At 39.4% G+C, this 26,672-nt stretch overlaps 1 protein-coding gene across 6 annotated transcripts in view; it reads left to right on the top strand.

Moving 5' to 3' along the window:
• Window positions 1-26,672, top strand: part of PARD3B (par-3 family cell polarity regulator beta) — a 399,412-nt gene that overhangs the window by 118,907 nt on the left and 253,833 nt on the right. For all 6 annotated transcript variants that reach the window (XM_066999115.1, XM_066999113.1, XM_066999112.1 and 3 more), the window contains 2 exons: window positions 235-406; window positions 13,383-13,492. In XM_066999115.1, the coding sequence (XP_066855216.1) occupies window positions 235-406; window positions 13,383-13,492 (282 nt within the window). The remainder of the gene's footprint in view (window positions 1-234; window positions 407-13,382; window positions 13,493-26,672) is intronic.

Here is a 26,672-nt window from a genome sequence, read left to right as displayed (position 1 = left end):
AAAAGCACGCCAGCACACTGCAGTGCTGAAGCATGTACTCAAGTCATACTGGAGTCTATGTATTTAAACACAGATGTATGTGCTTTCCTAAATCTGTATGCTTATGGTTAGCTGTTTTCAAGTAAGATTGTTGGTTTTGTACTCCCATAAGTGATAATTTTTGCATTAAAAGTATAAGAGAAAATTTGGGGAATACTTTAAATATACAAATGGTGTTTTCTTTTGTTTTGATAGCTGATTGCTGTTTATGATGAGGAAGAACCTCACCGTAAGAGTGATGGCACCAACGGCAGTCTGGCAGACAGAAGTAGCCCAGACCCTTTTGAGGCAGAGGTAGCGGCTCAGTTGGCTGCCTTTCAACCAATTGGGGGAGAGATTGAAGTGACTCCTTCTGCCCTAAAACTGGGTATGTATATCATGCATGTTTATTTTCCAGTTTTAACCAATATGTATCACTTTTTTCTTCTTTTCTGTTCGTGATTTGAAGTATTTATAGTTTTTTTAGCACACGATTATTTGCCTTATGCTTCAGTGAAGATAATTGTAATGACAAAAGTTGTGCTTTTGAACAATTGGTGCTGAACGCTGTAACTGTGCATAGTGAATTTGCACCTGAGCTTTGTTATCTTACTCTGTGTTAAGCCCATCCATATAGCTGGGATCTTTCTTCTCCTTTCTTTGAGCAGGTAAGTTACTGACAATCCTTCATTATAATCTGAGAGCTCAAGAGATGAAACCTATTCACAGTTTTTCTAACAAGAAAATCAGTGGGGAAAAAATACCATTTTTGTTTAAGAATATCGGTTTAATGAGTGTAAACACCTGTGTGCAAATATACATACATACTTTTTTTTACCTGAGCGTGTCCCATGTTTTGGAGATTCTGGTTGCAAACATTTCATCTCTTTGTCGTTGAAGAAGTTGCACAACAGAGTCCTGTTTGCCTATCTGACTTCCAGGTGAGCAAATTGTGACTGGGAGAGGTTTCTGTTTAATTCCCTCTTAGATCAGAGCGCACTACGTGAGGTGCTGCAGCTCTGGTCCCCTGCATTGCTTCAACATGCCTGGGAGGCCAAGAGTTCAAATGCTGGTTTCAAATTAAAAAGGGAGAGAGCCTTGTAAGTTGGACACAAAGCAGTTTTAATTACTTTCTTGGATTGAGAGTGGGCTAAGCTGTCACCTGGATACTAGATATGGAAACTTTCAAAAACTTACTTAGGGTGAATCCTCTTCCTCTCTGTCTGTAAAGCAGTAGTATACTGACAGCCTTTGGCAAATGAATACTGTTCAAGAGAGACTTGTGTGCATTTCACTAGAGCTCGTTGCCCAATTCACCCTGTATTTCTTGAATATTCTTGGCAGTCTTGTAATGATGTGCAATAAAATTTCTGAATGTAAGTGGGTGGCATAAAGATAGAAAAACTACCTCTAGTTGTGCTACTCATGTTGTAGAGGAGTCTGGTTTTGATTTCAGAAACTGGAATGTTCAGTTGCTTGTTTATTTTAATTGCAATCTAAAGGAAAAGGCTGATAAAAGAATGAGCTAAAATAAAACTTCTAATGAAGTTCATTGGTTGAGGCTGCATAACATAACTGCTGATGGAAGTCTGTGCTCATTTTTGTCTGTTGTAGAAAGTATTTTAATCCAAGCTGCATGAAACTTTTTAGATTCAAATTTCTGTTTTAATGGGTCATTTCGGTTCTTTCTATATTCTGGTGAATATAGCAAAATCTCTTTAATGACACAGGAGTTTCTCATATGAAGATATCTTCAGAGAGGCTTATTCTTGTCATAAGAATTAAGTTCTTATCTTTTATGTATCTTCACTGATTTTGATAGCCATGATGTATGGAAAAGTTTGTGGCTAAAGGTCTGATTTTTGAATGGTTTGCCACGTCATTTATTGGTTATTTTGGAACAATGTGGTGTAATCCATGTTTTTAGCATGTTTTGGAAAGTAGATGTACTAGTAGTAGTACACTGTTGTCCATGCATCTCTGAACTATATTAAAATTAAAAAAAAAAAGCTTAAAAGCAGTTTTTCTACTATGCTGTTAAACACAAGCTGAAGGCTGGAGAGAAGAAGAATTTCAGCTTAACGCAATTTTATGTGAAACAGTTAAATGCCAGTACTCTTGAGCTAACCATTAAGCTACCAGATCATTCAGTTTTTGTAGCATTTATGGAATCCCTGCACTATGGAGTCTAGAGATGAAATACAGCATGCTAAGAGCAGCCAATTCGGCTTCTACTTCATTTTCAGTGCTATACTGATATACATTTGAAATGGGTGCTTTTTTCTTAAAACGGAGAGCATAAATATAATCTGTTTTGTCTTCATGGTTCTCTTCCAGATTTTCATTTACCTAGTGTAAAATAAAAACAGATTTTCTACCTGTCGGTCTTGTAATCGTGGTCTGGAGTCTGAAATGTAGTTGTTTCCTCTTCTGGACTTTTCATCACTGGTAACAGTTCTTTAGACTTAAATTTTGCCTTTATCTTTCCTGTATAAGTCCCTGTACCTTAAATTAAGTTCCTATATCCATTAGAGGCAAATTGAAATATATGTGAAGAGATAGGAGAATGTGGTTGCATCAATATCATTGATGCATGAACCACAGTAGTCTGGCTGCCTAATTATTGAATTGATTCAACCTTGCTAGCAGATATAAATACTAATAATTTTTAAAAGCTACCTTTATTTCAGGAACAAGAATGTGATTAAATATATACATAGCGAGCAAGCATTGGTACTTTACATGGTGAAGCTCTTTCAAGAGCTGTCACGTGTTTGGCCTTTTAGAGTGTATTTTTGCAGAAGGCCTTTAGGGATGATATGTAGGAAATCCATTGTTTAATCAATTGACAGATTGTGGAACTATTCTGTCTGTTAGTTTCTGTTGGATGTTTTGTGTGCTGTGAAACCAGATACAGAGTTCTGTGTAGAAACAGTGAACATTGAGTGATCTGCTCAGAGAATACTTGGAGCCTGATGAAACATGAAGCATGTGAAACAACTAAGTGCTGTCATCCTCAAGCATGAGAGAATCAGCACAGATTTTAGAAAAGGCACTTAAGATACTGCCTTCAAATTGTCTTTTTTTTAATGAATTGTGTATTTGATACAGGTAAGTTAATTGTATGTTATACCTGATCCTAAAGCCCTTACTGGCTAGATAGAGATAGCAATGGTGGGGGAAATATATTTTTATTAGATGGTTACTTCTTCCACATTTTTTTTGTGGCTGATATCCTTTGTGTACTGACCACTCTGACTCAGTCTGAAGTCATAGTTTGGATGTCTTTCCCTTAGTGGGTCTGGCAGAGCTGATCCCTACACTGAGATAAGGGCTGTTAATGCTTCCTGGGTGACTTCAGAACTCGGGAAGATACCCTTACTCTCTGTCTCAGCTGGTCTGAAGTGGAGGTATTGAAGTAGGCTTGGAGGCACTGTGAGCAGCATATATTTGGTTAGTCCTCTTTCAAGTTGGTGTTGAAATGCTGTGTGGTGGATATGCAGACAGTGCATTTTTAAGTAGAGAAATACGTATGATTATGCTTTTTTAATGTTATGAAAACAGATATGAACTGAAACTATTCATTTGACAAAATGTTGCTATTGCTTGTATACAGCATACGTGCTGTTTCAAAGTAGGAAAGATTTTTTCTTATATAAGAGCTATTTTGTTCAACTTAATCTTGCAATGTCAGTTTATTGGCAGAGTGTACTGATGTTTGTCAGTACACTGAGTGTAATTCTCTTCTGCACAATTCAGGGGAAATTAACATTTTGTATTTTTTTTTTTAAAAAAAGCATTGTAGAAGCACATGCTGTCTTCTGTGGTTTGAGGCAATACTATTTATTTCCTTAAGCAAATATAATTTTATTCTTTCTCTGTGCGCAACAGCTGCTCTTACAGCAGTGACATCATGCATTGCTTTGTGCAGTTTGTCACAGGTGTTGTGAGGATGCCACTGGACTTGATGGATTTTTCTTCTCCGTGGCATTTGGTTTAATCTGGTTTTAAAGAATTGTGATGATCAATTAAAGTCTACTTGTGTTCTTAAAACAAATGGCTTCTGTTCTCAGGCAAGCTAAAGGTTTGAAGATAACTTTTCATTTCAGTCAGAGTGCAGGCTTGGTATGTTTTGACCTCATGACTTAAGCTTGGTATTACTTAGTTGTCCTTGATTCATGGAAATGAGCTTTGCACCAGTATAGCTGAAGTTTATCTTTATATTGCAGCAAGAACAATACAGTAATATTTTCTATAAAGCATTTATATATATATATATATATGCGTATAAATATATAAAAAATACCATGTTTTTTTATATGTTTAGAAAACAAACCAGCCTGCCCTTCCTTTCCCTGTACTCAAAAATTTAGTACCAGTGTAAGTACTAAATTTATGTGCATAGTAGGTTATCAAAGAGGCTCCCCCTTCTTTCTAATAGCCCCTCTGCCTCTGATTTCCCCAGTGATTTTCTCATCCATTATTCCCCTTGCTACTACTCCCTTTGCACTTGCTTTAATATATGTTACTTTGGGGTAAGGAATTATTCCCTTGAAAATATGGTAAGTAAGGAGAAAAATATTTTCCATCACAAGTTCCACATTTTCCTGAAGTAGCTCTCCAGCCGAAATATTCATTTCTAGCCTTTTATTGCCTCAGGGACGGTTTTGGGGGATGGTGATGAATGGGGCTCAGAATGATGGAATGAATTCTATCACAAAACTCTGTACTGCTTTTTGATACTTGTTTATTCAGTGGTTTTCCTAAGATTTTCCTTATTTTACTGCTTTTGCGATGTTGCTGTTTGTGTGATTATTTGTGTATTATTGTGATGCATAGCTAGCTTCAAAGGTAATATTGCTTAAAAACAAACAGAACAACCCACCTAAGTAAGCTAAATATTTGCAACTGGAGGTTTGGAAAGGATATAGTGTAATATCATACTGAATGACTATGGTACAGTCTCCATCAGTACGCTCTGGAACTAGGCGGTACAAAGGAGTGTGGGGGTGTGCGTGTGTATTCATAAATCTCTGTGGTGCTGCATTACCAGGTAAGAGGCAATATAGTGAAATCTATTTCGGGTTGAAAATGAGCCTACTAAGCTTGGCCGAATGATAGTTGGAAATTATTCAAGGTAAAAATAAGACTTCAAATAAATGTCTTGGGGTAGACAATCATCCTTTTTTTCTTAAGAAACCAAGTTAATATAGTTTTACACAGTTTTGCATTGTTCATTCACCAACGGTTTTGTTAGCTGTTTGCTTTCGTATGAATATGTTCCAGTATACGGATGAACACATCTTTACAGAAGTTGTCAATAGAAAAATTACAAGTAACAGTTAAATGATTCAGCAAGTTTGCCCATTGCCACGTGGCTCTTTCTCATTGCTTTCTGTTTTATTTACCCTTCTAAGAGCCTCAGATGATAGTTAATTTTTTTGGCTCCTTACTTTGAAGTGCCACTTGAGATTCTGATTGTTTCTCAAAGCAGAAATCTAGAATCTCAGCCAAGTGAAAAGGAGAGTTGTGTATTTACTTCTCCTGAATGTAGCTGGCAAAAGCTGCACCTCCCTCCCAATATGTTGCACAGTTTTCCCATAGACACAGTGGCTGCTGATTTGTGTTTTTTCTTCGTAACTCACTACTTCATTACAGGGAAGTCAGTTTACTGTGGGCATTAAGTAAAAGTAGAATGTTGTGCTCACTAGATTTGAGATGAGGATGAATCTTGTACAGTATTTCTGGTCAACTGTTTTTAGTCTTCCAGCTAAAAGGGAAAAATGACCTTTCGATGATTGTGTCCGTTCTTAACTTTCCTATAGAAACAGCCATCTTACTGTTTTAAATACTAGGATGGATTAAGAGGGAATGATGATTATTTCCTCACCACATAAAAACTAGGAGTACCAAACAAAATGATCGTTCAACAGATTAAAAAGAAAAACATCCCCAAGCTACCTCTTTTGTGAAGCATTCAGCTAAATTCTGTAATTCAGTGTTACGGGCCAAAAATCAATGAGGTGAAGTGGAATTAGACAAATTCACAGGAAGTGGCTCATTGGAGACTTAACATACGGTAGACTGGATGCTGCTTTGATTTGGAAGTCTTTCAACCATTTATTTATGCAAGCTGGTAGCATACGCCACTTTGTCCTTGCTGTTATGCCCCCTCCCTGAACATTTGCTACTGACCACAGTGAGGTGTGGGATAATGGGCTGGCTGGGTGCTAGGCCACACTGGGTGTAGCTCATCTACGTGTGTTCTTGTCGCTCCTTGAAACCTCACCAGACACCTTGAGTTGCAAAAGTTTCACTATTTTATCTTAATGTCTTCTTTTAAACTGGCAGGAATAAGTTTGACATTTGAGGCTAAAATTGGTTTACCATCACCAGAATACAACATAATCATAATAGGAATTACTTTCAAGGAAAGATTTAAAAAAAAAAAAAAAAAATCTTAATTTAGATCACATATATATTTATATTATATATGTAGAGCACAAGCCATATTTAAGTATTACTGAAAAGTATATTAATGCCTTAAATTGTTATACTCCTAAGTATACCACTAAGATATTCAAAAATATATTTGTGTTCCACTGCCAGCAATAAAGTGCTACCGAAGTGATATTCAGGCTGTACAATTTAGCTGCCAAAGTTTTTAAAGAAAGTCAAGCCATTGAACTGTGGAAAAGTCACTGCCTAAGCACCTGTAACTGATGCTAGCTGAAGTGCTAAACCAGCTTTTGGCAGCATGGCCTCTTTTGCAGGTGCAGAGAATATTTTCTTTGTGTCAGTTTATTCAACTAGTACAGTTCATTAAGTATTTCATTTGAAGTTGAGAAATGGGTTGGGAATTGAAATAGAAGAAATGCTTATTTTCACCTTTCAATCTGTGAATAAAAATGAGGTGTGAGAGCCTGAGATCTATTAGCTTTAAAATCTTGTAGGATATATTAGCCTAAAATGATTGATTTAAATTCAGATAATATGCTGTTTAAAAGAGCCAGTCTGTTTAGTAAGATGAATGCTTTTTGCTGTGTCCAGCAAGTTGGAAGACTAACAAGAAACCATTTTTATTGGTGTTTTTAAGAATATGTAAAGTTTAGTTTCCATTTACATGTGAATGCTATTTGGAAGAGATTACTTTAATAAAAAAAAAAAAGAAGAAGAAGAAAGGAAAACAATTCAGGTGTGCCTAGGGAAGTTCTAATATAACAGAAAATAGATTTATTTTTTTTGTTGTTTCAAATGATAAAAGGCACAAAATGATTGCAGCTGCTCTGATTTTTAATCCCTATGCCCAAAGCAGGGAGCAGGAGGGTGTGGATCAGCCAGAGGGTGCCCGATACTGCCGTGGGTCAGACAGGGGCTTCACCAGAGAAGAGCAGGAGGAGCCGGGCCTGTAGCGGCGAGCGCTGGCTCTTGTCAGCAGTGCCACTCTGCTCTCACAAAACTCATCAGTCGGCACAGCGAGGATTAGAGTCGTGAGTTTTGCTAGAATCCAGGCTGGCAAAACCCACCTGCTGTGGGCAATGTGACTGATCCCCGCGCTGGGGGATGCTGCTGCGGCTCCCCCCGTTCTTCCTTGTCTCGTGCCAGTTGTTTCATGAGGCCCCATTTCTCATAATGGCAGCACCAAAGAAATGTCCTTCTGGTCATCAACTATAGGAACAGTTCGTGTGTTTTGTAAATAAAATCTGACTTAAATGTTTTCCATCTTGTGCAAACACGGAAAAGCATTCCGTTGAAATTCATGGCACCCAAGTCCACCCCAGAACATCTGTTTTTATAGCCTTTACTGGGTTTTACTTGCAGTTGGTTGCTTTTGTTTTCTTTGTAAGAAAAAGTAGTCTTTCTTTAGAGTGATGGGGAAATACCTTGTTCTGCATTTGTAGATTTAAGTCACTTGTCTCGCTGTTACATCACCCTAGTTTGTTAATCTAATCTTTTATCCATGGGAATTTAAAAAAATGCAGTATGCACTTCAGGCAGAACTGATAGCTGTAGATCTTCAATTTTGTTGCTGTTACGAGCAATTTGAGTTAGTTTTAAACAGAAGTCACACTGTCAGAGCATTATCTGATTAATAATAATAATTATAAAAAGTGGTGCTGTCCTGTCGCAAAGTAGAATGCACAAGGTAATGTCAGGTACACTTTAAGTACATGGCAGAGCCGTTACGTGGTGCCTCAGGTGGTGGTAAGCAATAAATCTGAGGGTGACTGAATTTCCTCAGGCTGATGACTTAGAGCTTTCAAAAAGCCCTGACTGGCAGAGCTGTCTGCAAGCCTGCTAATGTGAAATGTCTCTGACAAAGAGAAGAAAAATGGTCATATATTAATGACCTTTCCTGTATTTGAGTATAAATTACTATCCTGCTCGTAATGTTGTGTTGTAAGTTCCTGAATTGTTTGGAAGGACCAGTTTAAAAGTCGTTCTGACTCTCCACTTAAGCTGTTGTGTGGCAGTGGTCAGCACATCGGGGATCCTCCAGCCTGTAGCTGTCTGTGTTGAAGAGCAATTTCACACACGTGTGTACGGATGTACCACTTAACAGTGTTTTGCTTCAAAGCTGGCTTGAAATTTTGTTGAGATTTGCTCAAAATGAGCTCTAAAAATATTTTGACACACATACAGGTGTGGGAAAGTAATTTGTCTGTCCGTCCTGGCGAGTGTAATGCGGAAGCAGGCAGAAGAGTAATTGTCATTGGTATGGCCTTTAGCACCTGACAGTTTGATCCACATGTGATGGACAGCGTTTTTCCTACCCTAATCAGTATTTTTATATGCAGGAGCAGAATTTAAAATTATGACTTTAACTGTGTGGGTGATTGATTGTAAGTCTCTTTATACCCACTTACAGTATTCCATCCAAGTGTATCCTTAGTTCTTCTCAAACATAGTTCTTCCCTCCTGGGGGGCTAAAGCAAACAGACCTCGCAATATTTTAGGGAGTTGCAATGGATGCAGTTATACACATGTGCGTGTATTGCCTATGTTCCTCAATCTGGTAGCCTACCCAAAAGCCACCTCAGTGTGTTTGCACCCAAAACCATGACAAAATGAATTTTTAATATGTAATTTAGACTGCATTATAGATAGCACAGTCTACAGAAAATGCTAGTGGGTGAAAAACTCTGGTTGTCTTCCTTGGTTTTCTGAATTTGGCCCTGTGACAGCAGCCTGCAGCCTGAATCCCAGAGAATAAAAGGGTTTCAGCTAGATGTAAATTGTGCTTTCCTGGGCAAGGAGACTTGAAAGCAAAAGAAAACTAAGGAAGGATTGGAATTGTCCTGTTTGCATTCCCGGTCACTCCGGGTGATACTTAGCTATCTAAATGTAGGCATCAATTTGCTGCCAGAACTCAGAGCCTAGAGACCCTGAAGAGTTTAGGGGGACCCTGGGAGGGACAGCTACAGCTCCGGACACCCCCAACCACGTTGGGCTCCTGAAATCCAAACCTTGTGCTATTTGTCTGAGGTTGCCCTGTGTTCCTAAACCCACAATTAGGCAGCCATCTTCTAACCTGAAGTGCTGATTTTTTTTTTGATCCACTGAATAGTGCAAATGCTTTGAAGTAAGGCAGAAAGCACTCCTGTTCAGGGTAGGTGTTAACATCTCTGTACAGCTTCTTAGTAAAATTAAAAACAAAATAAAATAAGAAAATAGGATTACATCCGGCATGGAGATGCTTCTTTTGCCATTGTGTTGATGCAAGCTTTCAGTTTTTAATTGTGCACAAATGGCAGAACTTCTCTTCTGTTTTTTCTAATGTAACCAATTTAAGTCTAAGTGTGGTTTCTACCATATGCTTGTTTCAACCATATTTGCAGTTAAAAAAAAAAATATTTCCAAAACATAAGAGTTCAGGGAAAATACACTGTTAACCATGAATCTGTGTAGATACTAATCTTTGAAGGTGATGCTAGCAAAAGGAAAAAGGATTGCTCTGCATGGCTTAAAGCTCAGTGGTGCAGAGATTTGCTTAAGGAAGGGAAACCGTAGGACTTTCTCCTCAGCTTTGTCAGAGAGGATGCATTGTGAGTAAGGCTGCCCATGCGCACACAGAACGTGATAGTACTGTGATAGAAGGTACCCTGAAAATTTTGAAAAGGGGGGAAATGTCCCCTGAAGTAATTGAGGTTAAAAGCTGTTGTCATGAGAATAAAATTTTAGTTTGGCTCATGTGTTTGAATCTCCACTGTCTGCAACTTACTGCTGCAATGCAGCAAGATGAGGATAACTAGTTTTTTAAACCAAGTTCCGAAGTTTAAAGTACAAAGTGCTGCTCTGCAATAAAACAGCAGAGCTTATAAATAAGCGTGTCTGTATGATCAACTTGGTATGCAGAAAGGAACGTGTTTTCTGTGTTTCATCGTTCAGGGAAGAGAAATACTTTTTCTGTCTTAGCATACAATGGTTATTATAAATGTTCAGCCCAAACGCCAGAGCATGGGTAGAATACTGCAGAAACGCAATACAACAAAAGGAAAGCAATAAGGAAAAGAAAACATTGTTTCTTGACAAAAGAAAGCAGATGGGAGTATCTCCTAAGTAAACTTCTCTGTAGCGTCTATAACAAATGGTATGAGTGGTGGTTTTCCATTACCTTTAGCTCATGTCTAAGGAGGACAGTGATGAACAAATTAAAGGTACGTGTATGGTGGGCATGGGCCATGTATGTGGTGCGTGTTGTCAGGGTGCTTATCTATGTGTGCAGTTTGTTATTCACTATGCAAATCTTGTGGCAAATGTTAGTACTGCTTCTGTCACAGTGCAGCATCGCACGCCCAGCCAATGGTGTGAGCTGGAATTGCATAAGAGTTGGATTGTACATTTCTGATTAAGGTCCCCTCCAGTGACTTTCCTGAAAAGAGACTTCTTCAGGGTAACACATAGAAGGTAAATGCAACTTTTGCTCCCATGCTATGCTTTGGGCTTTCAGGTTAATAGCCAGTTACTGTGTTTTTATAGGACTCCTGAAAGAATAACCAAATCAGTGTCTGCTTTTGTCCTAGCTTAATTTAATTGCAAGAATCAACTTTTTTTTTTTTTATAAATTGGGCCATGATTAAATATTTCTCACGGTATGTTGGTTATGGTTCTGTGGTCTTTTACTGAATTGGAAAGAAGTTTCTCGTGGTCACTGCTGGTGACTGATGTTGCAGAATGGGTATGGCGCTGAACTGGTTTTGGAAGCATGTGAGGGTATTTTTAAAGGCTTATCATTTTACACGGTGTATTTATTTCCTGTCTTCTAGTTGACTGCAGGGATTTATTTTTTTTAAACTGAGTTACTGTTCATTTCTCCCCATGGGAAAAGAAAGAAATGAGAAGAGTGGTCGGGATGATGGCTTTGAGAGTATAAGCAGCACTGTATTTGAATTTGGTATATGGCTTATTCAGTTGTGAAAGCTACAAATAAAATGCCAATGCATCTGGCTTTCTGGTAGTTCAGCAAGAGCATTTCTCTGCAGAGTTCATGTTTATATGAAAAGGATTTGGAGATTATATTATGCTGAATGATACAAGTGTCTCAAGATCTGTTTTCAAACAGTTGTATTGAAGAATGACTAAAAATTGGATGCAGGTTACCAGACACCCTTTGTTCATACAGGGAAAGAATGATTTTAAAGAGTAAGTATTTATTGTACTGAAGAAGTGTCTTAAAATTCAACACTTTCTGGCTTTAGCTTTTATATGCAAATAGTAAAATGTTTGTATATCTAACTAAACTGGAACTGCTAACTGGGACTGCTAATGTACAGCTGGACATTATTTGATTAACCTAAAGCTGAGGTATTGGTTTGAGGTTGGTTTTTTTTTGTTAGTACAGTGTGATGGAATCACTTGCTGTATGGGTGTTTGACTTACCCCAATAAAAAACTGAGTACATAATTACATTGATGCTTATAGTTTTTAAAATGTATTATTAAATATAGGTCTGCTGTTTCTCTGCATGAGCACTACTCACCACAGAAGGGGGAAGTATCTATAATGCTCAGTGACACTGCTGATGTATGGTAATCATACTTTATTGCTGTACTTGATATTAGAGTCACTGTTGTACCACTAAATAATCCATCCTGAAAGGCAAAGATGTGCTGAATTACAGACAAAAGAACAAGATACTGTTTCTGCTGAGATTTGGAATGAGTCACATGTTAACAGGGCAAAACTGGCATACTTAGGAAGACACACTGCCCAAAAACCTAAAGCTGTCTAACAGCACTGTAAGAAAAAGCAAAGTCATGGTGGGCAACGTTTTGCATATGAGGAGAAGCAAGGCTGTATAAAATAATATTGAATTGGTGAAGTTTTTTTTTTTTTTTAAATGGTGAACTGGAACATGGAAATTGTGAGGAACAAACTGGAGTTTGCAGATGAGTGCTGTTGGCCCATGTCTGTATTTGCATGGGCAAGGAACTGATCAATTGCCTTGTTTTGTGGAACCTCTGCCACTGGTGAAGCAGCCCTGGCTTGAAAGGAAGGAGGGGAGGAATAGAGGGGAGCTTCACTGAACCCCGTCTGAGGGGACAGCAGGTTTACATGCATTTACATGCATTGGTTTGGGAAGGCAAAGTAGTAATACTGCTACTTTGTAGTAGTGCAAGAGACAAGTGCATCTGGTGACCTCATGGAAATAAAATTTATGACCATATGTATTGTCATAGCATTGTTTTCAAAGTGACTTTCCATACAGGCTGAATGTGGGCTTGTATAATTGGTGTTGGAGAGAGCTGAATGTGGGCTTGTATAATTGGTATGGGAGAGAGCAGCGGTTGCTCAGTGTGGCTTCTGGAGATATCCAGGAAGAAAGTAAGGACCAGTTGAACTGAGACTGTGAACCCCAGTTTGCAGGGCCTAATGCAAAACTGCACAATGAGAGCTGTTCTTAGCGTGGAGTGAAAAGCTTTAGAGTCTGTTCTGGTCTGGTGAAATAGCCACTGCCAGTTGTAGAAACTAGCAATACTAGTCCAGTTCTTGGTGTTTGCAGTCATTCTTGATATCAAGTGTATGGTTTCTGTTTCAGAACTTGATAATACATGTAGCTACCCATAACTGCAAATCTTTGTTTTTTCCAAGAACATGTGTTTTTCTCCTGTTTGACAGCAGTTTTTAATTAATTTATCAGGTCACTGATAAAAATCTGTATAACAGAGCTTGAAATCATCTAATTTCTGTAGTTCAGCACATCCTAAATAGCACAATTCCATCAAATCCAGTAATTCACCAGATGGGTATTGGCACAGGAAAGCTTGTATTTGACCACTGTACACCTCTCTATTAAACTACATGGAGCTCTTCCTTGTTTTCCTGCAGTACTGTTGACCTGTTGCTGTTCATTTGTCTCTCAGGCATGCCGCTTCTGGTACGAAGGAGCAGTGATCCAGCTTTGGGCCCCCCTGCTGACTTTCACCCAAGTGCTTCTCATCCCAGTGACCACAGTCTCAAACATGTTGCAGCAGTAAGTGTCCACTTAACTCATCTTTTTATTAAGGCAAAAACTGTTCTTACCTGTTGTTACACAGCTGTTTAATAAGCTAAATGTGTTTGGATCTAAAGCAAAGTGCATCATACTCATTTTCTGTGAAGGAGAGAATTTCCTCTGCATAAAATGGGTGATATAGTCATTTAGATGATATAGTCAATTAACAGTGGTTCACTTTTCTCAGTACAGTATTTACATAAAGCTTAATGGCGACATTAGGCACCATTGTGCTTTTAGTAATCGTTTCTTTGTTTGGCATTGTATTGTCCAGTTTATCATTGCTTAGTGGGGAAAAAATGTACTTACTTTTAATATGCATCACCAGTCTTGAACCTTTTTATGCTTCCCTTGCCTTTTCCATGACATTTTTGCCTTCCTTTGATGTGCTGCTACTATCCTGCATGGTCTCTTCTTTCTCCCACGTCTGTTTTACAACCTTGCTCTTCCCTTCTGAGGACAAACTCAGGTGCAAAATTGTCACTAGTAAGTATGGAAGCAAACCCATAATTGGTGGGGATGCAGTAACTCTTAATTGGACATTATAGCAGGCTGTTTCTGATCTTCTGAAAGTGATACTGTGTTGGTGACACTTAGGCCACATTCTTTACTTTGCATTTTTAAGGCCTGAAGCTTTGTGTTTGCATACGGGAAAGGCGTTCCTTTACTACACGCAGAAAGGTGAAATTCTGTTGAATCTGTTAATGTGTCAGCTGGGATACATATGTGTATCAAGCAGAACAGAGCTTTTTGGTAGATTTGATATTTGCCTAGAAAGCTCTGCTGGGTCTGCTTCTGCACTGCTTTATGCCAAATGAACACTGGTTTAATTGTTGCAGATGCACCTGCATATTCTTTCCTTGTGAAACATCTGGCTTTTCCCCTTTACCTTCCCTGATTCGGTCCCTGTCCCCACTTGTTGGAACTGATCTGTATCATTCCTACTTCCACATGCCCAAACAAAAAGGAAAAAAAAAACCTCAGCTTCCTCATTTGGTATGGGGAGATGTTTCAGCCTTGATCATAGTTTGTTAATGCTGTGAGAATCCACAAACAGCTGTATTGGCACATTAGGGAGCAGGAAGAGTGAACTAGAAAGCTAATGCTGGAGGTGGGAACCAGTTCAGCTGAAGATCTTGCATTTAAGACCATATCTTCCATTAGTCTCACAAGAACGAGGTAAGTTTTTTTTTTTTTTTTTTTTAAAAAAAAAAGTCAGGTGACTTGCATCTAAATGATGTTTCATAGGTCTCAGTGTTGACTGGAATTCAGAAGACCAACACAGGGTTTTAGTCAACTGTTCAGTTTTTCTCTTTGGTCAGCTTTGGGCACATCCAAATGCCTAGTATGCATCCTGTTTTACAGTGTCTTCTGTTATTTGCAGAGTGGTGCAATTTAAAAATGCTCTTGACTCTCTAAGTACATTATGGTGTTTTAGGGGCTTCACTTAAACAATGTGCTGTGTCATTTGTCAGAGAGCTGAGAGGTTTTTCTTGAGGTGTATGCTGCCAGTGCTTACATATTCAAGAAATACTGGCTTAGTCTGATAAATTGAAGTACAAAGAACAATTCTGTAATGTTGCAAAAAAGTTTGCAAAGTTGAGAAATCTGTCAAGTGAGCAGATTAGTGTTGATTCTGGTATTTCGTAACTTGAACAAAAAATAGACAAAATGGTGAAATCGTTTGTTTCATTCCAGAAAGTATTTTATGTTATGTTGTTGACTATCAGGGAGAGAGAGACATTTTTTTTTGTTTTGTTTTGGTTGGTTTTTAATATTGGCAGCAATAAGCCCTTTTAATGCAATTATATGGGGACTCCAGTTGTATCTGGAGGCTGAAGGCTCACACAGCTTCACTGAGTTGTATCAGTACACAAGACTTCTCTAGGCCTAAAGGAAACCTCTGTGCCTAAAATACAGAGCATTTCTCTGTCAGCTGTAGGGTTAACAGCAAAAGCTGGACAGCTAACAAGAGTGAGGAAGGTTCTCAGATTTTGAAATGTTGTGTAAGTGGGGAAAAAAAGTCCCAGAAGGTTGAAAGTTTTTATTGTTAAAATGAAAATCTGTTACAGCAAAACACATTACACCAGCTCTTATTTTTGCAACAGTACTATTTCTAAAACTCTCATCGTCAATCATACTGAAATATGCTTTGGCATAATGTATTGGGAAGCATAAAAAGCTTAAATAACTTAAATTAAGTACAGATTGTTTTAAAACACAAGGAAGAATTGATATTTGACAAATGAAAAAACATGGCACAAACAACGCTGCATTTTGAACATAGCTGTGCTCTTTCACACAAGCTTTAAAGGAGTATTCAGAGAATTTTCTTTTGTTCTGTATATTGCAGCTGAAAAATTAAAGCTATTATTACATTTGCTTTGCCACATGTTTTTTTCTAATTAAGCTGCTTGCGAACATTCATATGCAAGTTGGAAGAATCAGAACTATGAGTAAACTACCTTCAGTATACACAGTAAAAACTACATATTTGTATTATTTATGCCGTAGCTATCTTAGTTTCAAATATAAAATTATATCTGTGTTCTATAATTCACTTAATTGTTCTTGGCACTTTGGGCATTTTGGTGTTTGATACTACAGAACCATTAGTTTGGTATTACGTAGAAATGCTCTTGGTTATGCTGTCTTACACGATGTATATGGATACCCCAGTAGGTGGTCAGGTTTTTAAGAGGTGATTGTCATATGAACATCAGGGCAACACTGGTTTGTCTCCAGGTGAGTGCAGGGCAGATGTGCAGTAGGGTAATGCATCAAGTAAAACAACAAATGTGCAATGGGGTAAGAAAACTGCTGCCTGGTTCAGGAGAACTGGATGAACCCGACGAACCATTTGAGCAGTACACAGTATTTGCAGAATCTGATCCAAGTTCATACTCGTTTCTCAGATGTCGTCCTGGTGTACATTCTTTCAGAGGAAGGCAGTCTCATGCCATATTATGATTACCAAAAGGACATGTCTTTTGAGTGACCAGGGAGCTTGAGATGAATTTAAGCCATTCTTTCACGTTTTCCTCTGACACTTGTTTTGTCTTAGCTATAGTTTTAGCCCCAATTAGCAAAATGTTTCTAGATCAGTCAAAATCTGATCATGAAGTCCAGCATCTGTTCTCTCAGACTGGAAGTCATTTAACAGATGGTACAGAATTTGAGTCTCTCATTTCATCCAGACCTTTCCTTCCTTATCATGATAGCTGCCACAGAAAAATCTAGAGACTGTAATCAGGGAAAAAGGGGGATAGCAAAAATCCAAATATGCTATCAAAGAAAAGGTATTTCTTAGTGAATTTGTTAATTTATGAAGGTGACCGTTAACCTCTTCTGACTAGTTATGATCGTAGTGTCCTGGCCAGGCTTTCAGAAATGCAGACTTCCTCCCTCCGTCCCCAGAGAGGACTTCAGGGAAGAGTAGTTAGCGTAATGCACTCCTCTGCAAAACTCTGAGCTTTGCTCTGGCAGTAGCCGAGTGTCAGCCCAGCAGATTTTTGGCTGTGAGTGTCCTGGCTTCAGGCTGTCAGGTTGGCAACGGACGTGAAGCCTTCTCCTGGGGATCTCCCACCGAGTGAGGCCACGCTGCGGGGCTGAGGTGGTTGAAGCCATTGGGAGGGAGGAAGCCTCCTTTCGCCTCCGGCCGTTCCCTCAGCGCTAGCCCAGCGTGCCGCGGGGAGTGGAGCTGGGCTTTGGTGCCGGCTGCCCAGGCCAAGGCTGGAGGCCGCTGCCCAGGCACCAGTCAGGTGCCAATGGGCCGCAGCACGCCTGGCTTGGGGCATGCGGTTAGGTTCGCTATTGAACTTTCTAGGGAGGAGATCACGTTCTGCTGCTTTTCCTCAGTCTACTGAACCGTAGTAGAACCGTAGTAATTACCATGGTATAATTAAAACATCTGAACTTCCCTTTCTGGAGCTATTACCTTTGCTTCTCTGTCTCTCTCTCTGCTCAGGGACAGACTTCTCCACTCTCTTAAAACTCAGGATGGATGAAGTCTTAGACTGAAGAGTGTGGTCCCTTTTAAGTTGATGGGAGTTTTGCATTAATTTTGGAGGGATGAGTATTTCACCTCCTCTTGCTAACCCGCTGATTATCATGGGGCTGCTACATTCTGTATGACCTCCTTTTCTTCTATAGCTGCATGTTTCTTCAATAAATACTTGGGTTAACTTGGAGTTAATCAATAGGAATGGCTGATTAAATTGCATTTATCCATACTTAAGGATACAATGAGATGTAGGATCAATTGAAGAGCTGCTCCAGCAGTTCTGTCCAGTTTCCATTTTTACCTAAACGTGACTTGAAATTGACTGTATTTTATGCATTGTGGACATATAATTTGCAATTTTGTATAAGGTTCATATATAATCAGAACATTTTTATGTTTCAAGCCCTTGTTAAAAAGGGTCGAAACCTCCCCTGGCTCTTCTGGCCATTAATTGTGTTTGTAACGTATTACCCTTTCTGATTAAAAGTCTGCAGATTAACATAATGTGAGCGTGCGTAAGGATGGAGCTCCACGGCTTGTTCCTTTTGCATGCTGTTTTATGTACGTATGTAAACATGAAGTCATGCTACAATCAGAGCTTGGTTTCGAGGTAAAGGTTATCAATAGTACTTTCAAAATGTTTGGGTGTTTCATGGTAAGTAAAAGCCAAAAATATTGTTTCATTTAATCAGGTAGTTTAAAAGCAAGGCAGGGCACGAAAGGTCTCTTTTGGCTCAGTGCTGGAGCAGTGGTTGTGGATTTGTACCTCGGGCTGTTCATAATGCTTCCTGAGCTGGGAGGCTGCATTGCAATGGGGTCGTATCGTCAGTCTGTTGGAGAGAGAACTTCTGTCCGCTGTGTTTACCCACCCTGACGGGGTCAGCAGGTTTAATTTCTGTCCCCTTTGCACGTGCCAGAACCTCAATCGGAAAGTGTCCTGTGGTGAGGTGGTACTGGGAGGTGGGCTGTGAAGGAAGCCAGCCGTGGTGGGAAATTCAGTAATGTGTCAGGAAGCAGTGCTGGAAGGACGGTGCACCTGTAATGCCCGAAATCCAATGCTTTTGATGTGTTATAATTTGACAACTAATAAAGTAGGAGTGGAAACGCATCTTAGGTGTTACAGTGCTTGTTGCAGGGTAGAGGCAAGACCATTTCACTGAAGTGACGTGGTCTCAGCCTGTCTTTCAGACCAGGGAGGTTTTTAAGTTCTGGAAGGTATTTACTTATTTTCTTGTGAAGTTTTGCCGTTAATAATTTAACTCCTGCTCTTGAAATACTGCTGTGTAGAACCGAACCGCAGATTTGGGGAGACTGAAAAGAACTTTCTGTCATTCACCTGGGCAGTTCTGAACAGTGCCGGGTTTTGAAAGGCAATTCTGATCTGGGTGAATCCAGTTTTTAAAGCAACTACCATGTGCCTGTTTATGCTGTGCGACTTCTCATCAGCGCAAGAGCCTGCCAGCGCATCGCTCTTGATGTCTGATTAGCTGATCAGAGGGACATCTGCAGCGAGGGAGCTCTGAAGTTGTTGGGGCGAGGCGCTGCACAAACCGGAGCTGCGTGGCAGCCTTATGCTGCAGCAAACCGCGCCTCCTTGAACCTTTGATAAATCCCGCTATGCAGCTAGCTGAGGGCTGTCAAATTAACAAAAGCCATTCCTCCGTGAGTCTCTCTGTTGTTTTTCCACCCTGCGCTGCTTTCCCCCCACTGCCTTTGTAGCGTGTGCTGTGGCATTCGGCATGAAAAGGAAATTACTGTATATTGTAGAGGAAAAACTAAGAAATCTAAACGAAATATTTGTAATGCTTCAGAGCACTGAATTGATCATCTGAAACAGGACAGAAGTGCCCTGTGGTAATTTCCTTTTTTGCGTGCGCAAAGAGGTATGTGCGGGGGAAAAAGACTTCTTTGTGCTTCCTTGCACAGCTTACCCTTCAGAACAAGTGTAGTGTTTTACCTGTATTGTGCAAGGTGAGCGGTGGGTGTAATTTACATATTTTTATTTAAGAAGGATAAGTAGACTTTGTGATTTCTTTTAATAAGACTTAATGATGACTGTTCTGTGACGTTAATATACTATATAAATTATCAGTAATAATGGTACAATCAGTAAAATGTTATTCATTGTTAATGTGTTGCTTTCTAAAGCTTGTTTCCAGTGAGAGGAATGCAGGCTTTTCAGTGAATATTCATGAGAGAAAGTATCTATTATGAAAGCCATCAAAGTTCTCCATCATTCTGGAACTTATGTTAGTAGGGGGCTGAGTTTTGTTTCCTTTTTAAAATAAATTTTGGGCCTTGACTGTCATTTCAAAGATGCCTGATTGTTTATAAACCTTCCTCCTTTGTCCTCTGCCTTGTGTAGTCAGGTAGATGTGACTGCAGATGATGGAAGATGGCTGTGAGACTTAAACTCTTTCTTTTTCCCACGTGGCCTATCTTACAAAGAATGTGGAGAAATTATAGGGTGGAAATAAGAACTGCTGACAAAAAAGGAAAAAAGGTCATGCTTTCAATGCTGCTGACACATATTCATCTCTTATAGCTACATCTTTGGGGTCCTACGAAATACTGTCATTCCATCTGGAACAGCTTTTAGCAGGCAGCTTATGCAACAGGCTCCTTGCACTGAAATTGGAAGGAAACATTAGCAAGTTACTTGTATGTCTGACAGTCAAATTAAAAGTGGAAGATGGCAGTCAACATGGCTCATGCATATATATCATTTACTGTCAAGCTCTAGAAACATTTAGCTAAAATAAAATTGGTTCTCAGTCAGTGTCCTATTGAAATACAGACCATTAAATATATAAATACCATTTTCTGAGAGCACAGTAACCCAGGGGACAACTGGGAATAATGGCAGATATCTTTGATACCTAGTTAGGCCAAAATGTTGCTGTGACATTAGGAAAAAACTCATTTTTGATTTTTTTTTTAATACATCATCTTGCAGTGCACAGATTTGTGAGGCTGTGCTCTTGTTCTAGTTAATATTTTTGTGTTTCTGAAAATGAGGCCAGTGGCTGTGTTTCTCTTAGTGTTGACAGTAACTTACCCACTTTTTTTTTTGGTAGAAGGGGCCCATTAGGTACTTGAATTATCTGTTGGAAAGACGTTATCCAAGGATTTGTTTTCCTGTGTAGAGGTATCTCAGCTAATCTGAATATACAGGTTTTGCAGATCATCATTTTTGAAACATGCAAATTCACAATTGTTTTTTTTTTAATGGCAGTAGGTCCTGATTTACTCCATACTCTTCAAAGCACTTTCTTATGGTGACAAGTGGAATGAAGGGAGGAATATTCTAATGCTTCCGTGTGCTGTGCACTTTGGGTATTGCGTGTGTTTGGTATGTTGGAGTTGGGAATAGAAGGCTGAGGTCACTGTGAATCTAGATTAAAATGGTAAGGGTGATTCAGCGAGATTCAAGATCTAGAATGAGCATCTCAACTTCCTTTTTTGTCTGATAAAAAGGAAGTGATTAGAACTAGAATAAATGCTGATGAGTTGCTGCAAAAGCAAATTTTTGTCCCTGTTCCTCTGTACGATCAGGAACAACAACCGTCTGTTTGCGAGGCACTCTGGTATGCTGGTGCTGAACACCCAAAGAGGGGCATGCTTGTGGTCTGATCTGGCACTGTTGTTCTTATATTGTATTCCAGATTCTAAAGTGTATTTGCAAGTTCAAGGTTTTACATATCCCAAACAGTATTATTAAAAACAAGAAACCAAAAAATTTTGGACTCAAGAGTGATCTTACATAAGAACAGTTGCTCCCAAAGATTGATTTTTTTTATTTTTTTTACTGCTTGGGAACCAAGATGGGTATTGGTTTGTGATTTATTCAGTTCTTTATTTTTAACATACTACTAATAAATATTGCCTTGGTTTAATCTAGGTTTCGGGTAGAACATACAGATCCCCAAGCTTCTGTCTCAATAATGCAAGTAAAACAGCCTTCTTGCTTGCACTAGTCCCAAGGAATGCTCATAATATGGTATGTGCTGTGTTTGAGCCGCAGCATGTAGTGCGACTGGGCTGAGAGCACACTGTGGTGTCTTATAGACACTCTTCTGGTTGGAGAGACTATATTGTCTATTTAACAACTGGCTTAAATAAGGCATCGTGAACTTGGACTTCAAATAAAAGAGTTGCCGAGTTTTTGGTGGCTTGCTTGCTCCATTGAGCTAAGTAGTGGTACATCTGCAAAGACTATGCATTTAATACCTGTGGAGATGAAATGGCCACATCCTTTTCCTTTCTTCTGCTTTTTTGGAATTACCAAGAGCAATCAATTTCACAGTGTACCTGTCAGCTTCACAGAAACAAAAGGAAAGCCCTCTCTTTCAGCTGGCCTCACCTCAGTCTAAGAAACAAGGCAAAGGCTTCTAAATCTGGAGCTCAGTTCCACTCCCCTTCTGCTTCCACCCCCCACCATGCCATTCTGCAGTAATCTGCAGGAATCTTTGGCTGTCCAGCAGCAGGCCGCAAATCAGACAGAAGATTTGGACTTTACCCCATTGTTTGGGGGGTAAAGTGGGTTCTGCTGGCAGCGCTGCTGAGCACGGGCCAGTTGCTCTTCATTGCATCCTCATCTTAGGATGCCTTTCCTAAGAGCCCTAATGAAGTCTCTGCTTCTAATGCAGGAGAGGCGTATTCTGAGGGGGAATCTTATAAAACACTTCTGTGAGAGGTTGCATGGATGTTAAAAGGAGGAGAGGCCAGGGAACAAAAACCCACAGATTAAATGGATTTCAAGTCACAAAGAACAAGAAACTCTATCAGCTGGAAGAAACGTATCTCCTATTTGATTTCAAAAGAAGTAGCCAAAGTATGGGTGTTTCATCTAATAATAAATAATCTAAATAAATCACGTCTGTGAAATGCTGCAGTCCTGAGATTGCAAACAGATTTGTCACCATGTTCTTGTATGGATATTCCCTTTAGCCAAAGAATTTCTTAACACTGTTTTGGGTTTAAAAGCACAGGAATCCTTAGATCTGTGAGGCATCGGCAGTAGCTGCAGAGGCATCAGGTGTTTCTGCGTGCTTCTGCAAAGATGTGCTGTTTCTTAATTATTGGTGGTGGTGAAGATTTTTTTAGCAGCTATGAAACCGATGGGGCTAATGTACATTATGTGGATAAATGTATATGCATTTCCTTCGTGCGAAGTGTGTGCCTTCCTGATGCTCTCAGATTTCCATTTGACAGAGTGAATACAGTAACTCTATCTCTGAGGGAAGAATGTTCTACAAAAGATATCCGGAAAATATTGATGATGGAGGCAGTGTGCTGCGCAGTGGGAAGAACAGCTCAAACCAGGAACTACTTTGCTTCTAGTGGAAAAAAATGTGAAAGAGCATATTAGGCATATATTACCTCCCCAGGTTCCTACCAGGGAGGCTCAGAGGAACAGAGTGAGTCACCAAGGATTAGAAAAGTTTCTACAGTAGAAATACTTTTTAATATTATTTAGAAATTACCCTGTAAACTAGTAAATAGCGGAGCTAATTGTTGGGATAAAAGAAGGTGGCTCCACCACAGTCTTTGGGCCATCCTGTCTGTCTTTGATTCCCTGTGAAAATGGGAAGCACTCCATCCTGTGATGCAGAAGAGAAGGGAAATTGCCTGGATTACCCCTTATATATGTATCCAAACAGCCAGCAAGAGTGCTTCGTGGTGGATAATTTGTTATGGTCAGATTGATAGTCTAGTTAATACACAGCAAGCAACTCTTTTTTTTTTTCTTTAAAGCACGAGAACATAGCAAGAACCCATCATCAGTAGAAATACTTTAAAGTTAAGGATTACCATGTTAATAATAACAAAGCTATCCTTGGGTTTACAAAACACTGAACCAAATGATCACTTAATGCCTGGCTACAATTTTCTGCCTTTTTACCTTTCAATGTCTAGCTTGCGTGTAGTTGTCGTTTTCAAATGGCTGTTTTGAGAGGCACATTGATGACGCTATTCTGTTAATGTCACCAGTCATGCAAACACTGATATTAGCAGGTAAAGCAAGTTCATTAGAACCAGATGCGTGCTCCTGTAAATAAATGTAATTTTTTTTAAAGTATGGCACTATGCCAACAGATTATAACACTTTTGGGAACTGAATCTGCTGCCAATTATACATTCATAATACTATAAGAAGTATATAAAACACCAAATTATAGATATTAGTTGCATTAAAATTATTTCTGTACAGTCTAGTGCCAGTTACCTTCTAAGCACAGGTCTAACACGAAGGTTTCAGCTTTACTGTAATTTAATTTTTGTTAAATTATTTGATATTAATAGTTTATTAGTGATATAATTATCAGGGTGACCACAAAAATACTCCAGTGTTTTTCTTTATAATTTGTGAGATTGCTTCAGGTCCAGCTTTCCATTCCACTGCTGCCAGTATTTCATGAATATTTAGGGCTGATTGGCAACTGTGGGTTGCAAATACATCTATTTAGTTTGCAGTGCAAAAATCAAATGAGAAGATTTGACACATGCAATTTATAATCTGTTTCCTTTGCTTTTTAAATAGTTGAAATAATAAATTTAGACTTCTGGTAAATAACATAATGGTACAAATAAGAGTTAGAAAGCAAGTTCATAGCACTCACCAGTTCCTAGGGGAACAAAAATAGTTTTATTCAAGCAGAAGGCAGAGGGATGTCTCTGTGCTGAGCGTACCACCAGCTCTTTTTAGTGGGGAAGCATGTCTTTGGAAAGCAATATGAGGTGATGCTGCCCACATAGCAGCATATATAGGATATATGCGTTCATGCGGTGCCCTTTGCTGACAGTGTCTTGTAAGAGAATTAAGATTGCACCCCAGATACATTGTTGTGAAAAGAACAGAAATTAGTTCAATATATTCAGTTCAGATAATGTAAAAGTGTCTGTTCAAAGGAGTCAGAATATAACTCGTTAGAGAGTAAAACTTATTTTCCAACATCACTGAAATTTTAGGGCTCAGCTTCCCAGGCACCTACCACTGTTTTTTTTTTACAGATACTATTGGTATCTCTAACCTCCCTCTGAAATACTATATTTGGTTCTGTGCTTGTCTTGCCTTGATGTGGGAGCGGGGAGTCTGTTTGCAGGCTCGGAGCCCCCCTGGGCTGTCACTCTGCTGCCCACCTCCTGTGGGGCTGGGAGGGGGCTGCCACCTGGCCCCTCGTGCCAGCACTGCTTCTTGGCCTCGCTGCCAGCCTCCCCTCCAGCCTCCAGGACCAGCTGCAGGGGGCTGGCAGGGCCGTGGGGGAGGCCTCCTGCGGACTCAGCTTCATTCTGTGCTGCGCTTCTGTCCATTCGGACCTCAGGCAGCCTCAATTCAAATAAGAAATGCCAGCAAACAGAATTGTGCGGCTTCGTATTGATGACTTTCCCTTGCTTTTGGAGTTGAACTTCACCGTACGCTGCGACTGGGGAACAGGAGGCGCCTATTGAGGAAGACAAATTGTGTCAGGAGCATTCAGCCTCTAGTCTAATACATTTTTCCTACTGCACAGAGCACTTCTGGGTTCATTATAGCTCACTCTCATAAGTCGTCATTTCTGTCTCAAGGCTGTTGTGCTTTCCAATGTAAAGCAGATTGATGCTGGCACATTTTTTCTATTTTAATTTTACAAAGTTGTCACACTGAAACTGTTCCTCATATTGGAAGTGCTTTGAAGTGAAGAGATAAACAAAGAGCTAAAATAAAATTAAAAAAGGAGCGTGAACAACATTTCATCTCAGTGTGCCTTTTTTTAAAAAATAAGCTGAATGGATGTAGTACCCTTGTGCCTCTGTAGTAAGTCTGCAAACATTAGCTGATCAATCTAAATTGAGTTAGTGTATATGCAGTAAGCAGAAACAGGTGAAAATTAGGTTATCTGTGCCCAACTCTTTCTATTTGCTATGAACAGTGAGATATAAACTAGTTTTTAGACCTGATTAGTTTTGTTTATTTTCAGAGAGGGGCAGAAGCAGAACGTGTGCCATATCTGCCGTAGTTATTAAACCAAGCGTCTATATAAAGTCACTGGCTCAATTGTGACATTTGCAGATAAAGGTGGAAAGCCCTGCTATAAATAAATCTGAAGTGAATCCAGGAGGAAAACCATCAGCAGCCGTTGGTGCATTTCAGTTTTATATCTATGAAAAATAACAACAGAAAAACACAAGAATTTTCTGTCCATTCAATAACACAAAAGTCAACATCTCTGCCAGTGTCAGAAATGCCAACCAGTTTATAATCCAAATTATGGCTTATAGTTTCCTTTTCTTGCTTTGTGGACTTTCAAAACTTTTCCAATGCAGACAGTAAGCTAGCTCTTCAGTAATTTTTTTTTTTTTTAGGATCTTCTAAAAGTTTAGGATCTTCTAAAAGTAGTCAAGGAATTTACAGGAGTTTGTTGACCACAGATTGAAGGCGCTGTCTGCAGCGATTAACTACAAAATACTGGTGACAAATAATGGTCTCACTGTTACAGTTCTTGGGCGCACAGTTCTTACTAATTTTTGATTTAAAGGGGAATGACAACTCTATGTCCCTAGAACAGCTGTGAAAACGTGTAACACGTAACAGCTTTTACACTCTCATAAAGCTGTTTATACATGCTTAAATCTTTTCAGCACTGAGAAGCACCAGTTGCTCAGAAAAGCATGCTTTCTCTGAAGTGGCAGGGTGCAACCCTTTCCTGTGCATCTCAGCCTTACCTGTGCAGTAGGATCCTCTCAGTAAACAGCTAATGCTTTCTTTTACAGAGATGCTCAATCACGTAGCTTTAGTGGAGCATTTTTTTTAAATACATAGAACTTAATCAGCTCACAAAAGGTTAACAATTTATGCTCTCTGCAAGCTAATCAAGAACCCAACAAAAGTCATTCCCCAGTGTCACTTGCCACAGCCCTGAGCCCCTCTGAGCTGAGCTGCCTTTTCCCTAGAGGAGGAGTTTGTGGGAAGAAGGTTTTGCCATTAGGTTCTCTGGCATTTAGCACCACTGGTGATCAGCCATGCCTATTCTGCCTTCCAGAGTGTTGTGAGGATGAATAAAAATCCTCTGAAGTGCTCAGGTTCTTTCCATCAGTCCGAACTTCAAGGTCTGCTCCTGTTTCTGTGTCATCTCTTACTTCAAAGGTATCTGCCCTTTGGCTTTTAAGTTGAGA

The sequence above is a fragment of the Anser cygnoides genome, chromosome 6, assembly GCF_040182565.1.
Source record: "Anser cygnoides isolate HZ-2024a breed goose chromosome 6, Taihu_goose_T2T_genome, whole genome shotgun sequence".
Taxonomy (NCBI): domain Eukaryota; kingdom Metazoa; phylum Chordata; class Aves; order Anseriformes; family Anatidae; genus Anser; species Anser cygnoides.
This window is presented reverse-complemented; position numbering and strand designations above follow the sequence as displayed.